Below are 13,743 nucleotides of genomic sequence, written 5' to 3' on the forward strand. Positions count from 1 at the left end.
TGCGTGCGGGCATGTGTGTGTGTCCGTGGTCCCGTCCTCCCTGCCAGCTGCCAGCACGGCCCTTCTCCAGCCATCCCGACGCATCTCCTGCGGCTCCTCCATCTGAGCTGAGAGAGTTAACCTAGCGGGCCAGGGCGGTCTGGGCTGGGGGCCGCCCCCTGGCCCCCCTCCAGCCCCGGCTCCAGTTACAGCTGCTGGTTGGGGAGGGTAGGGGTAGGGTGGGGCTGGGAGGGGAGACCGCTGAGGGCGGGCGCAGTCCAGCTCTGGGCCAGGGGGTCCAAAGTGCTCACCCCCGGCACGGCCGGACGTTTGGGGGCCTTTCAGCAGGGGACAGCCTGATTGGGGTGAGCGTCCCCTGCCCTCCCCTCCAGGCCTCACCCCTCGCCTGGCTGGGCCACCTATTTTGGGAGCAGGAGTGGCCAGCCCGTGGCTTCCCAGGCAGGCCAGACCCAAGAGGAAGGGAGCGTGGGTGGGACGGTGGGGTTCCCCAGGAGTGGGCGTGTGGGTACAACGTCTCCCTCCCCTGCCGCTGCGTGTGCACCCTGGCTGGGGTGGGTTTCGGACACTCACGTGTGTAGGTCGGGTTGCGTCACGATTTGGGGGCACTGGAGGCTCAGATGAAGAGTATCGTTTCAGTGACTGTCTCCAACCCACGGCTTGCTCCAACCAGGAGTTTGGGGGGAATGGGTGTTGTCTCCATTCCAGCCCCACTGCCTGTGCTTGAGTGTGTGTGTGTGTCTGTGTGTGTGTGTGTGTCCCTGCCCCTGGCATCTGTCTTCTGTCTCTCGGCCCCACTGCTCTGGGCCTCATGCCACTCGCCTGGCCGTGTCCGCCCATGAAAGATATCACCCAGAGGCAGGCAGAGGGGATGTTTTTCCCCCGTTCTCATCATTTCCAGAAGATGAGAAGGGGTGGCCTTTCCCACAGGAGCAGCGTGGAGCCATGTGGCAGCCGGGCCTCACCCCAGCAGGGTTGTGCGTGACCCCCGAGTGGGGGAAGGAAGGCTGTTGCCATGGTGGCCTGTGTGAGGCAAATTCCTCCAGGGTGAAGTGGGAGATATTTATACCCAGGGTCAGGCAGAGAGCGGGCCCGCGGCCGAGGGCAGGAGAGCTGGGATATTACGCGGACACAGCGAGGCCCTGGTGTGCGGGCAGGTGGACCCTTGGGCGGGTCCTGCCTGCATCGTCCCTCATCCCTCACCGCGTGTGTCTGTCTCTCCACCTGGGTGGGGCGAGCCATCCTGCTCTTCCCATGGGGTAGGTGTGGGGCATCTGGGGCCTGCTGTGGGGAGGCCCGGGCCTGTGGGAGACCCCTGTAGACTGTGTGTCTCACCCCTGCCCTTGCTGTGTGTCGTACAACCCCCACTGTGACTTGTTTTGGTGACACTGTGTCCGCATGAAGCGGGGGGTACCCCTGTTTCTCCCAGTGGCCAAGTTGGATGATGGACACTTTTGGAATCAAACCCCTGGACTCTGATTTAACCCCCTGGGTTCAAGTCCCAACGGTGGGGGGGGAACGAGGGAACACATTTCTTGACCTTGGTGTCCCCCAGGACAATGGCGCCTCTCTACCACTTCTTGGTTCTCTGTATGGGTTTTCTCACCACAGCCAATGCAGGTGAGTCTGGGCTATGTAGCCCACCACCCACCTCAGTCCCAAGGGAGGCAAGGGGGGGAGCCCTTCAAGAGAGCCAAGTTAGAGACTCCAACCTAAACTGAGTCAGTTGGGGTACCAGGAAATTGGGGGTTTCACATGGGGTCCAGTCACAAACTAGTATTTGGGGTAGGGGAGTGGATGCAAGGTCAGGCAAAGGTGGACAGTGGGATGGAGGCCCATTTCCCTCGAATGACAGAATCACTGACAACATGGGATAAGACAGAAAGCGGGGGCAGTTAGGTGCCCCCTGTCCCACCCAGGACAGTGCAGATGAGGCAGCTAAGACCCAGAGAGGGTGGGCAGCCTGCTCAAGGTCCAACAGTCCCCAGACTCTCAGCCCAGGAGAGTAAAGCCCCCAGAAGGTCTCTCTTTATGCCCTTCTCTGTCCAGAGTCCCAGGAAGCATCCAACCCTTGACTTCTTTCTCTTTCCAGAACCTCCACAGGAACATGACCCATTCACCTATGGTGAGGGAGGGAGGGGTGTCTATCCGTGGGAGTTGGGAGCGATGGTCTGGGTTTGCCCATCCTGTCCTCATTACTCCTCTTTCTCCATCTCTGTCTCTCTGACTCTGATTATAGCTCTGTCACTCTCCTTCTCTCTCTCGTCTCTCAGAGATCTCTGACTCCTTGTTTTGATCTCCCCGTGTCTGTCTCTCTGTGTCTCTGTGTCTCTGTGTGATCCCTCTCTGTCTCTCGAAGTCTCTTTCTCCTTTAACCTCTCAGTATCTTATGGCTCATCCTCTGCCGTGCCTCCCTTTCTCCCCTCTCTGTTCCTCTCATCCTCTCCACCATCCTCCCCTACTTCCTTGTTTCCTCCCTTCTCCCTGCCCTGCCCACCTCCTCCCTTTCCTTCCCATCCTCTCCTCCCCCATCCCTCTCTTCCTTCCTATCTTCTTCCTCCTCTCATTGATCTCCTCTATCCCTTCCCCCTCCCTGATCCCCCTTGCCCCCTCCTCCCCATTCTGCTCCTCTCCTCTCCTTCCTCCTCTCCTCCCTGCCCTCACTCTCCTTCCTGCCGCCCACAGACTACAAATCCCTGCGGATCGGAGGCCTCATCATCGCCGGGATCCTCTTCATCCTGGGTATCCTCATCATCCTGAGTGAGTACCCCCACCCCACTACCTCCAGCCCCCGCAAGTGCGAGTTTTCGGCCCCGCCCCGTCCCCGCCCTCTGCCCGCCCTGTTGACGCCCCTACCCTACCCCGCCCCCGCCCCGCCCCTGTCCCCACGGCCCCGCCCCTCGCGAGCCTGAGCCGGCGCACGAGCGCCACTCGGTGCCTGCCTAGAGCTGAATCTCAGCCCCGTCCTCCTCCCACCCCCACCCACAGGCAGAAGGTGCCGGTGCAAATTCAACCAGCAGCAGAGGTAAGAGGCCCCTCCGGGCTCTCACTCACCTACTTTCGCTCTAGAGGGGCGCTGGGGGTGAGGCGGGGAGTCCCCCGGACCCGCAGCCAGAGACCCTTCGGCAAATATGTATTAAGCACCTACTATGTGCCAAGCCCCAAGCCAGGCCCTGGGGACCAAGTGGTGAATAGATAAACCGCCCTCCCTGCCTGGCTGAGCTCCCAGCCCAGTGGGGGCGGCGGCCGTGGGTTCCAACAGCCCCACAAATATAAAATCACAAAGCGTGATAAGTGCTGTGAGAGAAAGAGCCACGGCGAAATGAGATCACCGCACTTGGCGGCCCAGTTTAGCTCAGCGTCCTGTTCCTAGCTCTTTGATTCATCTTTAAATAAAAATTTAAAGCAATGTATGAATACCTTCTCCATGTTAAAACAATTGTAGATGTGATTTTAAATAATAGCTAATATTTAGTCCCAAGTGCCAGATACTGTTTATTGTGTATTATCTTATTTACTCCTCACACCCCTTGCATGAGGTAGGTGCTGTTGTTAACCTCATTTTACTGGTGAGGAAACCGAGGCGCAGGGAGGTGAAGTCACTTGCCCGAGATCACTCAACTAGGAGATGAGCGTTCTGGGTTTCTAGCCTACGCTGACTCCAAGCCATCTGCCCTCAAGTCCTTCGGCCACCCCTCCCCCACCAACTTCCAGGCTCTTCCCCAGCACTCCGGCAGGCACTTGGAGCACCTCCTGCCACACGCTTAAACCGCTCCTGGGTGCGCCCGATTTTCTGGCGGACCCCGAGCCTGCTCCTCGCCCATCTCTGGCCCTCAGTACAGGGGTCTGTGAAATTAGGGCTGCACTGGGGGATTCATGGGGGCGGCTGCCTCTCTCCTTTTTCATCTCCAATTCCTTCTGCCAGGACTGGGGAACCTGATGAAGAGGAGGGAACTTTCCGCAGCTCCATCCGCCGTGAGTCTGGGGAGACTTCTGGTGTTTGGGGGTGAGGGCGCGTTCCAAGAGCCCCTTTCCTCGCCGGGACAGGCGCGTGGAGGGAGGGGCTTGATCTGAAACCAGAGGTCCGGGAGTTGCCCTGCTGCTCCCCGCTCCGCAGGAGCTGGGGTGCCCCTCCTGACACCCGAACTCTCCGTGTTCCCCAGCAGGTCTGTCCACCCGCAGGCGGTAGAGACACCTGGCGCGATGGAACCCAGCCAGGTCCTGCAGCTCGGGCTAGGCTGGGGGATGGGGGGAGGAGAAGGGGGCGAAGGGTGGGATGGGATGGCTGGGGGGCTCTCTTGCCTCTCACCTTTTTCACCCCCACAGGATTCCCCTGGCTCCTGATGCCTCCTACCCACCACCTGCGCGCCCACCGCCACCTGGACTGCCCTCTCCCCCAGCCCTGCCCCCACAGACTCCTCTCTGCCGCCCAGACTTCAATAAAACGTGCTTTTCTCTCTAGGCAGCGCTTTGTGGATCTGTCAGTCCCTCTGCGCTAAAGCCCGGGCGCCCCCTTGGCCCCGGCAGGGGGCGCCCCCACCCTTGGGGAAGGGGCGGGGACGTCGGCAGTGGGCGGGGGCGGGGGCGGGGGTGGCCAGGACGGGGGCGGGCTCTCCGGGCCCCCATTGGCTACGGCCCCCCCCCACACGAGGGCTCCCCCCATCTCCCCCCGACATCAGTCCGTCCCGCTTCCAGCTGCTGCAGCCGAGCCTTCACCGCCTCGGCAACCAGTCGCCCCCTGCTCCGGCCCGGCATGGCGACCCCGACCCAGGCCCCCACAAAGGGTGAGCGTCGCCTGGGGAGAGGGCGCGCGGGTGGGGAGGGAGGCTCCGGGATCTTAGAGCTTAGGGGAGAGGATCTAGGGAGATTCCAGTATTGAAAAGGGAGGGGAATGGGGAAGGGGATGTCTGTTCCTTCCATGGGCGGAGGCCCCTGCAGTGCACCCCTTGGCGCCCCTCCAGGCCTCTTGGACACCCCCTCCCGGTGGTGTCGTTCCTGTGCGGGACCCGCGGTTGGAGAGCGGCAGTCCCGGGAGAAAGGATGCGCGGACCGGTAGCTATGGCAACCGGGCGGCTGGTCCTGCACAGCGGCGGTAGCGGACGCGAAGAGACGGGCTTCGAGGGTGGGAACGGGTGGGTCTGCGACCACAGGGGCTCTCGCAAATTTCAGGGTTTCCGAGGTGGGCAAAAAGAAGGGGGGCATGTCCCTCGCTTTTCCAGCGCTGGCTCCTATGGTGGGTGTCTCCTGAAATCCTTGACAGGCAGGTTCCGCGGGAAGGAGGGAGCAGGACGGAAAGACAGTGGGGAGAGAGCTGGAGGAAGTGAGAGAGAGATGGAAGGAGACAGAAGAGAGAGGGAGATGGAAAGGAATGTGAAAAATTGACTGAGAGCCTGAAAGAGAGAGAGCAAGAGAGGCAGGAGACCCAGAGCCAGAGACACAGAGGGAGACCCGCGGAGAAGACAGATATGAGGCTGCAAGAGATTGAGAGTGAAGGGGAAGGCGGAGAGCAACAGAAAGAGATGCAGAGAAAGAGAAAATCAGAGACAAAGACAGAGAGGCATAGAGAAATTCACAGAGGAGGAGGAGTGAGGAGGAGAGAGAGAGAGAGAGATGGACCCACAGCTCCGGAGAGAGATAGCGGGTGGGGCCGAACCACTGCAGTGAGCCCCCCTTGGGCAGGACCCTCCTTCCCAGCCCACATGCAGGGGTGTTATTTGGTCCAGGAGGTGCACTCGGGTGTGCACACAGATGTCCCTTCTTCACCCCCATCCAGCCACATGGCGATTTACATTTCACACCCCTCAACCCAGTTATGAGCCCACTTAAACACTCACTGCCCCCTAAGAGCCCCCTTTCTTGAGCCTGCCTCTGCAGAGGAACGGGGGAAGAATGCTCTGATGGGGGTGGGGGTGGGGTTTCCAGCACTGAGAGCAGGGCCAGAGGGGATGGGCCAGTGGCGCTGAGGAGCCCCTGGTGGTGAAGGGAACCCCAGTTCCATCCGATCTCCCTTCCCTGCCCCCTTTCCCGGCAAGCAGGGGCTGCTGCACTGAGCCATATCTGCAGAATTTGAAGCAGGGCGGGGGGGGGGGGGGCTGCAGAGGCTGGAAGCCACCCTAGGGAGAGGGGGCAGGGCTGAGCCAGCGGGCCTGGCAGGAGCCCAGGGCTTCTTTTCGCAGAGATGGTGGTTAACAGGATCGATGGCAGCAGATGGGCAGAGGTGGGAGGACAGACGCCTCAGCCCCACCCCCCCACCTTTTCCCCAGTCACAGCAGAAGAGGGGACCGCAGGTCTTGGGAAACCCCGGGGGGTGGGGAGGAAGAGCATGTTGTGTGTTGCACCACTTAAACTGATTAATGGATTATTGGGGGGGGGAGCACGGGGGAGGGAGATGAGGGCTCTCCCACCCTGTCAGACAGCAGGAGGGAGCGATGGGGGCAAACAGAAAGGGGATGCAGGAGCACAACCAGGCCCAGGTCCCTATGCTTGAGAAGGACCCTCGGCTTGGCCAGAAGCCAGCCCTGCAGGGGCAACAATGGGAGGTACAAAGGGAGCCGAGGGAGCCAAGATAGGCCCTGGAATTAGACACCTAACCCCCAGGACCCCACCCAGCCTAGGGTGCCCAAACCCATTACCTCTCTTCACCTCTTAAGATGCCCCAGTTGCCATAGCAACCACCTCCTTCCTGATGTCTCCCTGGCAACTGGCCAGGAGTGGTGCACACTTCTTCCCTTGCCTCCTGGCTCCACCCTTAGCCCAGCCTCGCCCTGAGGAACCAGATTCCTGGGGCAGCAGGGACCAGAAGAGGGACTTCTGCATAATGCCCAGGGCACCCAGGGTGGAACCAAAGAGGATTCTGGAGCAGGTGCTCACCCAGTGGGCTCCTGATGGTTTGGGAAGGCAGGGTGTTTGGAAACACAGGAGACAAAGTAGGATAATCCAACCGCTCCACCTCTGATGCAGCTTCCTGCCGCCTAGCAGGGGCTCTCCTTCCTTCCTTCATTCACTCACTCACTCACTCGCTCACTCATTTATTCATTTCTTTCTTTCATTCATTCTAGAAAACTTCTTCGAAAGACTTTTATAAATGTCAGGATTAATGGCAGAGGAGTCAAAGAAATTTTCTCCCCATCTGGTGGAGGAGCTAAGACAGCACGTATGACTCTAAAATAACGTTTCCCCATCTTGACGTTTTCGAGTACGATTTTTGCCCTATCCAGATGTTCCCCACACTCATATTTAGCATTTTGCCTTTAAAGGATTAGCTTTTTGAAAAACTTAATTAACTTCATTTTATATCACCATCACAAAAGGAAAATTTCTCTCTCCTTCTCTCTCTCTCTCTTTTTTTGCCTTCAAGGCAAGTATGAACATGATCTTAAACAAGTGACTCCACGTTTCTGGGCCTCAGTGTCCTTCTCTGTGGAATGAGGATGCAGACAGCCCCTGAATCAGGGAGTGGCTGTGTAGATGGAGGTGTGTTAACGCCTGTGAAGTGCTTAGAACAGAGCCTGGCATGGAGTCAGTGCTATGAAATGCTGGAGAAAACCAAATAATTTCACAAAATTCTACAGAGCTATCACTGCTGAAGGCCGTGAGCCCAAGGACGGTGTTCTCACCGTAAGTGAAGTCTCACTTACACGACACCTCCATCGCAGGTCAGCCGGGGGGTCTCTGCTCGCCAAAGAAAACTTCGTGACACCAGGTCAACAGGCAGAAGGGAGCTCTTGTAAGAACCCTTAAATGCTCCAGCCTGCAAGTCACGTGAGGCTTCCACGCACAGTTCATTGGCCAGAATTAGTCACGTGGTCTCCCCCCAACCTCAAGGCAGCTGCCATCCTTCCCTGAGCCTCCAGAACATTAATGACAGTGCATTAGTCCTCACAGACAGAGGCATTGCCCTCGCAGTCCTGGTGTCCCTCAGCTAGTGGTGCACGCTTTGCGGAATTCGGCTCTAGACAAGACAGAATGTACTGAGAACTGTCAGGAATCAGGGAGCCATCAGGATGGGTTTCTTGAATGGGAAGCATGGTCTGAGCTCTCCTGAAGGGGAATTATGGTTTGGGACAGGGAAGTGGGGGATGGGGAAAAGTAAATACACACACACATACACACACATTTTATCCACACATTAACATTTCTGAAATTGGGGTGAGTCTTCTAATGAATGGGTATGTTTCGTATGGTAGAGTTCCATACATATTCAAGCATATACACACACACTGAGAAAGCTATTATGAAGTCAATTTTGAATCTTAAAATTGATGATGTCTTACAAATAAGTCATAAAGTACATATTACATGTAATATAATATAAGGTATATTATAGGACAGCTCCTCTGCATTGGATTTGGTGGCAGGAGCGAGTGGATGAGAATAGTAGCTACAGTGCCTGACTTTTGGGGAGCTATCAGATGACTGAGAAGTTTTAGGGAGTATTCGGGGGAAGCTGATACACTCAGCAGCTTACCAGTGGGATTGGAGTCTGTTAACCCCAGCATCAGATGCAAATGGGAAGGTGTATGTGTTTTTCAGGAAATGAGTCCATAGCTTGCCTCAAACTTCCACAGGGGACTAGTTCCAGGACTGCCGTGTACAGTTTGGTAGGTTGTGCACTGAACAAGGGAAGGTACTGACTAATGAATGGTGTGAGTGGGGGCTGGAATCCAGCCTATGCTCCACTCTTCAAGCCTTGTGTCCTGCCATGCATGAAGCTATATCATTCAGATCAAGGGGCGTCTTTATCTGATTTCTACCCAGAAAGCATTGGGCCAGTGGCCCCATCTGGAGTCTCAAAAATGTTAAGAAACCCAGTGTTGAAATATTTTTTTTCCCTCTCTCTCTTTTCCTGCCTTCCTTGCCACAGTTCCTCAGGAACCTGACCCATTTTACTATGGTGAGTGGCAGATTCTGATGAGGGTACCCTGGGGCTGGATAAAGGGGTGGTTGCAGGTCCCCACAGGTTATTGCTGAAATGGCTTCAGCCCTGGCAACATGATACCTGCTGGGCCACTGGCCGTGTGACCGTGCGGATTCAGGTTACATCGGATGGACTCATAGAGGGCAGAATCGGATTTTGGGGGGGGGGTGGTTACCCTCTTTGGACCTCCTTCAGGCTTCACCAGGACTCTGGCCTAGCATTGTGGTCATCAGAAAAGCATACCACTCTGAGGTCATGCTGCCTGGGTCTGAATCCTGGCTTATCCCCTCACTAGCTGTGTGGCCTTGAGCAAGCAACTTTTCCTCTTCTGTAAATAAAGGGTAGTATTAGTTTCTACCTATGAGGCTTATGGGAAAGATTTACTTGGGTCATGCCATTAAATCATCCCCACAGCACTGAAGCTTAAAGAAATTAGCCCCAGGTCTAGCAGACCTGGCCTGGGTTCCATCTCTACACACTCCTCTGCCCTCTCCCTTTGCTCACTCATACTGTTCCTCAATATACCAAATTCTTTCCCACCCCAGGGCCTTTGCACATGCTGTTCCCTCTGCTAGGAATACTCCTTGTCTAGCTCTCCACACAGCTGACTAAGGCTCCTTTTCCTTCTTCAGGGCTCAGAGCAAATACTGACTGCTCTGTTAGGAGAGGCCTTTCCTGATTCTCTGCCAACAGGAGCCACAGATACAACTAGTCATAGTCACATGGCCAGATGTTTCATTTTATTTTGTTCCGTGCTTTATCACAATATGAAAGTCAATTCCCTGAGGCAGAGGCCTGGACACTGCTGGTACCGAGTGGGTGCTTTATAAATTCATATTTCAATAAATACAATCGGCCCTTGAACAACTTGGGAATTAGGGTTGTGCCGACCCCCCCATGCAGTTGAAAATCCACATATAACTTTTGACTCCCCCAAAACTTAACTACTAATAGCCTGCTATTGACTAGAAGCTTTACCAATGACATACACAGTCGATTAACATGTATTTTGTATATTATGTGTATTATGTACTGTATTCTGGCAATGAAGGAAACTAGAGAAAAAAATGTTATTAAGAAAATCATAAGGAAGAGGGGCGCCTGGCTGGCTCAGTCAGTAGAGCATGCGACTCTTGATCTCGGGGTCGTGAGTTCAAGCCCCAAGCTGGGTGTAGAGCTTGCTAAAAAAAAAAAAAAATCATAAGGAAGAGAAAAGACATTTACAGTGCTGTACTATATTTATTGAAAAAAATCTGCATCTAAGGGGACCTGCGTGTTGTTCAAGGGTATTTACTGTGGCATATTAGACAAGAATGCTTCTTATGAAGGAAAATACAGGCAAGAATGAGATTGTAAAGGGTTGAGGAGAGGATGGGAAATTCTAAATAGACAAGGTTTCAGAGAAGGTTTCACTGACATCTGAATAAAGCCCAGAAATTGGTAAGGAAGGAATATTGGGGGGGGGGGGAGCTTTCAGGCAGAAGGCACAGCAAATGCAAAGGCCCTGAGGTAGGACCATACCTGATCTGCTCCAGGAATGGCAGAGAGACCAGTATGCCTGGAGTAGGGGACTGAGGCAGAAAGTGGAGTGGGGTGAGGTCTGAGAAGGAACAGGGACCAGGTGATGCAGGGCTGGGTGGGCTGTGGTGAGGTCTTCAGCTTTTCCTTGGAATGCAATGGAAGCTAGGGTGAGGTGGGGTCCTCCAAGCTTGGGGACTCTGATCTGACTTAGGTGTTAGCAGGATCCCTGTGACTGGGGTGTGGGAATACCACAGAGCAGGTTGCTTGCTGCGATAGTTCAGACAGGTGACAATGGTAGACAGGACCGGGGGGAGGCAGTAAAAGGAGGTGAGATGTATGTATCTATGATGTAGGGGATGGTTTTATGTATACACAGAGCATCTAGAGATGGGTGGAGGGTAAAGAGGTCAAGGGAGCTCCCAAGCTCCTGCTGTCCATCCTCATGCTAGCCCACTGGTGGAGCCCCCAGCCGGCCCGCAGCATCCCTGGACTCCGGGCCCCTGGCTGGGCAACCTCGAAGCCAGGGAGGGCTGAGGTGTTACCCACATTGATGTCCCCCATTATCTCCCCCAGACTACGACACTGTGCAGACGGTGGGCATGACTCTGGCCACTATATTGTTCCTGCTGGGCATCCTCATCATCATCAGTAAGTGTGACCCTTTTCTAGGCTCCAAAGCACCTCAAAGAGGGCTGCCTCGGGGTCCCTGGGCACCTACAGTTTCCCTGCTGGCTTCTGTCCAGACCCTTATGTCCTGTCTCGTTGTGTCTATCTCTCTCCTAACAGGCAAGAAGGTGAAGTGCAGGAAGGCGGACTCCAGGTCTGAGAGGTCTGGCAGCAGTGGGGAGAGAGAGGAGAGGGGTGGGAGCAGCCTGGGGTGCAGGGGTATTTCCCCAACAGAAGGGCCCCAGGGTCCCCCCACATCTTTCTCATGAAGCCTGGGACTAATTGGATTTCTTGATGCTTTTCTCTCTGGTCTTTGCTTCCACAGCCCAACATGCAAATCCTGTAAGTCGGAGCTTCCCTCCTCAGGTGAGGGTGAGGAAGGGTGTGGTTCTGGGAGGAGGAGGGATGGGGGTAAGAAGGGGAAGGGGGGCGGAGAACGATGCCACCAGCGAATGGACCAGGGGAACTGCAGTGGGAGCTGAGGCCCCGCAGATGGAAGAGGTTAGTTAACCCACGGAGAGTCAGTGGGATGTGGGAAATGTCCTAAAAAGTCCGAGGAAGCTTCCCAGAAACAAGTGGAGAAGCTCCGGGAAAGCAAGGATGAACTAATTCCCCAGGGGAGAAAGCCACAAGTCTGTGAAGAGAGGGGGGGCACAGTCCAAATGGGGGCAGAGCTGAGCACTACAGGAGGCAGGAAGATGGGATATTTTCCAGATCTTATTGCTCAGGTGGGAAGACCGAGGATGAAATGATCAAGAAAAATGAAAGAGACTGGCGCCCAGCTGGCTCAGGCAGGGGAGCTTGTGACTGTTGATCTCAGGGTTGTGAGTTCGAGCCCCACGTTGGGGGTAGAGATTACTTAAAAAAAGAAAAAAGAACGAAAAAGGAAGGAAGGGAGGGAGGGAGGGAGGGGGGAAGGAAAGAAGGGGGGAGGGAGGAAAGGAGGGAAGGGTTTTTGAATAATTGTATCAAAATAACAAAAGGAGAGACTTATAGAATACAGATTTAAAAAACTGATTTTGGAGAAGAGAACACAGGGATGTAAGGAGCATGAAGATGGAAAGTACAGGAAAAGGATAAAGAGTGAAGAGGATGGAGGGTGTGTGTTGGGGGGTAGAGGGTGGAAGGGTGAAGGGTGTGGAGGGAGTGAGGGGTGGGGAGGAGGGGGAGGTGGGCGTGGAGGGGTGAGGGGTATGAGGGGGTGGGAGGAGTGGAGGGGTGAGAGGTATGAGGGTGTGAGGGAGTGAATGGTGTGAAGGGGGTGGGGGTGTGAAGGGGTGAGGGGTGTGGGAGTGTGAGGGGGTGGGGATGTGGGGGGGCAGGGGTGGGGAGAGAGGGGTGAAGGAAGGGGTGAAGGGGTGAAGGAGGGGTGAAGGAAGATGGACAGAGATTAGGATGTAGGAGGGAATAAACTGTAGATCAAAGACTGTGACTCCTTGGGGGTGTTAATTCAAATTATGTAAAAATATCTTGACCTGTTTTTAGTGGGACTGCATTCTTTCCAGGGACTTACACAAATCAGAAATGGGGATCTCTCTGGCTCTCATAAAAGGTCTCAGAACTAAAAAGTGGGCCTTGGGGTACTCAGTGCTTGGGGGGATTTGGTGTGGAATTTGATGTGTTTTGTTTCATGTTCTTTTCATGAGATTTAAAAACCCTAATGGGGGTTTGTGGATGACTTTGTGGATGACTGGGTGGGGGGGGGCTAGCACCTGGGGAAAGGTCTCAGAATATGCCCAGGACTGTGACCCACTCCAGTTGAGTGATGGTCCCAAGTGGGTGGGAAACAGGGGAATTCCGGCTGTGTCCAAATGTTGGGGAGACAGGGTGTGGGCCTGGGCTGGGGGTGTAGGAGGAGGCTGGGGACACAGGAGGGGGATGGAGACTCCAGGGGGACATCCCAGAAAGGCCCAGGCTGGGCCAGGGGTCTACAGCTTCATCACAAGTGTGTTCCCCTCCATGACAGTGTCCTGTGGGGCAGGACAAGAGCCACACAGGTGTCCCTAAACGGATCAGGGTGTGGGGAGGCAAGACATTCCCCAGTGTTAGCTCAAGGATGACAGTCCCTGGGGGTCTGGCTTCCATAGGAGGATGGGGGCGGGGGCGCACTGGCTGTGGGAGGGGCTACCTGCGCAGGGTGCAGCCGGTGGCCGGCCACAGCTCTCTGACGCTCTCTCTGTCTCTCTCTTTCTCTCCACCCGCCCCCTGGTCCCCAGCCCCTGGAGGTGGCGGCGTGTAAAACCAGCCCTGGGCACCTCCACTGCTGTCCCTGCCTGAGTGCGGAAGCCTGAGGACCGGGTGGAGGCGGTGGGGACCCCAGCCTTGCGCCGGGGAGCGCTCCCCCGAATGAGCCGTCCCACCCACCCGAGGCTGGTGCCGCTGCACCCCGCTGCCCCTCCCCAGGCCTTGGCAATGACGACCCCCCGAAAGAGCCCGTCTGCATCCCGGATCCAGGGACTCAGGCCTCCAGCTCCTGGGGTCCGGGAGTCCAGCCCCAGACCCCCAGAGTCCCCACGTACTGCTCCCCGGCACCTCCCCGTCTCCCCTCCGAAGATCGGTTTCCCTGCACCCTTGGAGTCTATGTCTTGAGCTTAATAAATGTGCATTTGGTTTTTTCCCCTGTTCTGTCTGTGAGTTCTCAT

At 55.9% G+C, this 13,743-nt stretch overlaps 2 protein-coding genes across 6 annotated transcripts; both read left to right on the forward strand.

Annotated features, from left to right (window-relative positions):
* The first annotated feature begins 219 nt into the window (after window positions 1–219).
* FXYD1 (FXYD domain containing ion transport regulator 1) lies at window positions 220–4,458 on the forward strand. Of its 2 annotated transcripts, none has more exons than XM_036108533.2 (8): window positions 220–344; window positions 1,553–1,617; window positions 2,090–2,122; window positions 2,683–2,757; window positions 2,986–3,022; window positions 3,923–3,972; window positions 4,164–4,215; window positions 4,324–4,458. In XM_036108533.2, the coding sequence occupies exons 2-7, from the start codon at window positions 1,557–1,559 to the stop codon at window positions 4,184–4,186; spliced, it is 279 nt and encodes a 92-aa protein (XP_035964426.1). In that variant the 5' UTR covers window positions 220–344; window positions 1,553–1,556; the 3' UTR covers window positions 4,187–4,215; window positions 4,324–4,458. The 2 variants fall into 2 exon arrangements, with proteins under 2 accessions (XP_035964426.1, XP_077919317.1); XM_078063191.1 differs by lacking the exon at window positions 220–344 and adding an exon at window positions 1,066–1,256.
* A 186-nt stretch (window positions 4,459–4,644) lies between these two features.
* On the forward strand, window positions 4,645–13,723 carry FXYD7 (FXYD domain containing ion transport regulator 7). 4 transcript variants are annotated; one of them, XM_036108534.2, is made up of 6 exons: window positions 4,645–4,781; window positions 8,861–8,890; window positions 11,009–11,083; window positions 11,222–11,264; window positions 11,427–11,467; window positions 13,318–13,723. In XM_036108534.2, the coding sequence occupies exons 1-6, from the start codon at window positions 4,751–4,753 to the stop codon at window positions 13,338–13,340; spliced, it is 243 nt and encodes an 80-aa protein (XP_035964427.1). In that variant the 5' UTR covers window positions 4,645–4,750; the 3' UTR covers window positions 13,341–13,723. The 4 variants fall into 4 exon arrangements, with proteins under 4 accessions (XP_035964427.1, XP_035964429.1, XP_035964428.1 ...); XM_036108536.2 differs by having other exon boundaries at window positions 11,222–11,255; XM_036108535.2 differs by having other exon boundaries at window positions 11,009–11,080.
* Window positions 13,724–13,743: the final 20 nt, after the last annotated feature.

Source organism: Halichoerus grypus, chromosome 15 (genome assembly GCF_964656455.1).
Source record: "Halichoerus grypus chromosome 15, mHalGry1.hap1.1, whole genome shotgun sequence".
NCBI classification, from domain to species: domain Eukaryota; kingdom Metazoa; phylum Chordata; class Mammalia; order Carnivora; family Phocidae; genus Halichoerus; species Halichoerus grypus.

Excerpts from the sequence above, each read along its gene's own strand:
- FXYD7 (XM_036108534.2), top strand. The coding sequence starts at position 4,751 with ATGGCGACCCCGACCCAGGCCCCCACAAAGG. Across the intron at positions 8,891-11,008 it reads ACCTGACCCATTTTACTATG|ACTACGACACTGTGCAGACG; the intron begins GTGAGTGGCAGA and ends TATCTCCCCCAG. Across the intron at positions 11,265-11,426 it reads GCGGACTCCAGGTCTGAGAG|CCCAACATGCAAATCCTGTA; the intron begins GTCTGGCAGCAG and ends TTGCTTCCACAG.
- FXYD1 (XM_078063191.1), top strand. Across the intron at positions 2,123-2,682 it reads ACATGACCCATTCACCTATG|ACTACAAATCCCTGCGGATC; the intron begins GTGAGGGAGGGA and ends TGCCGCCCACAG. Across the intron at positions 3,973-4,163 it reads TTTCCGCAGCTCCATCCGCC|GTCTGTCCACCCGCAGGCGG; the intron begins GTGAGTCTGGGG and ends GTTCCCCAGCAG.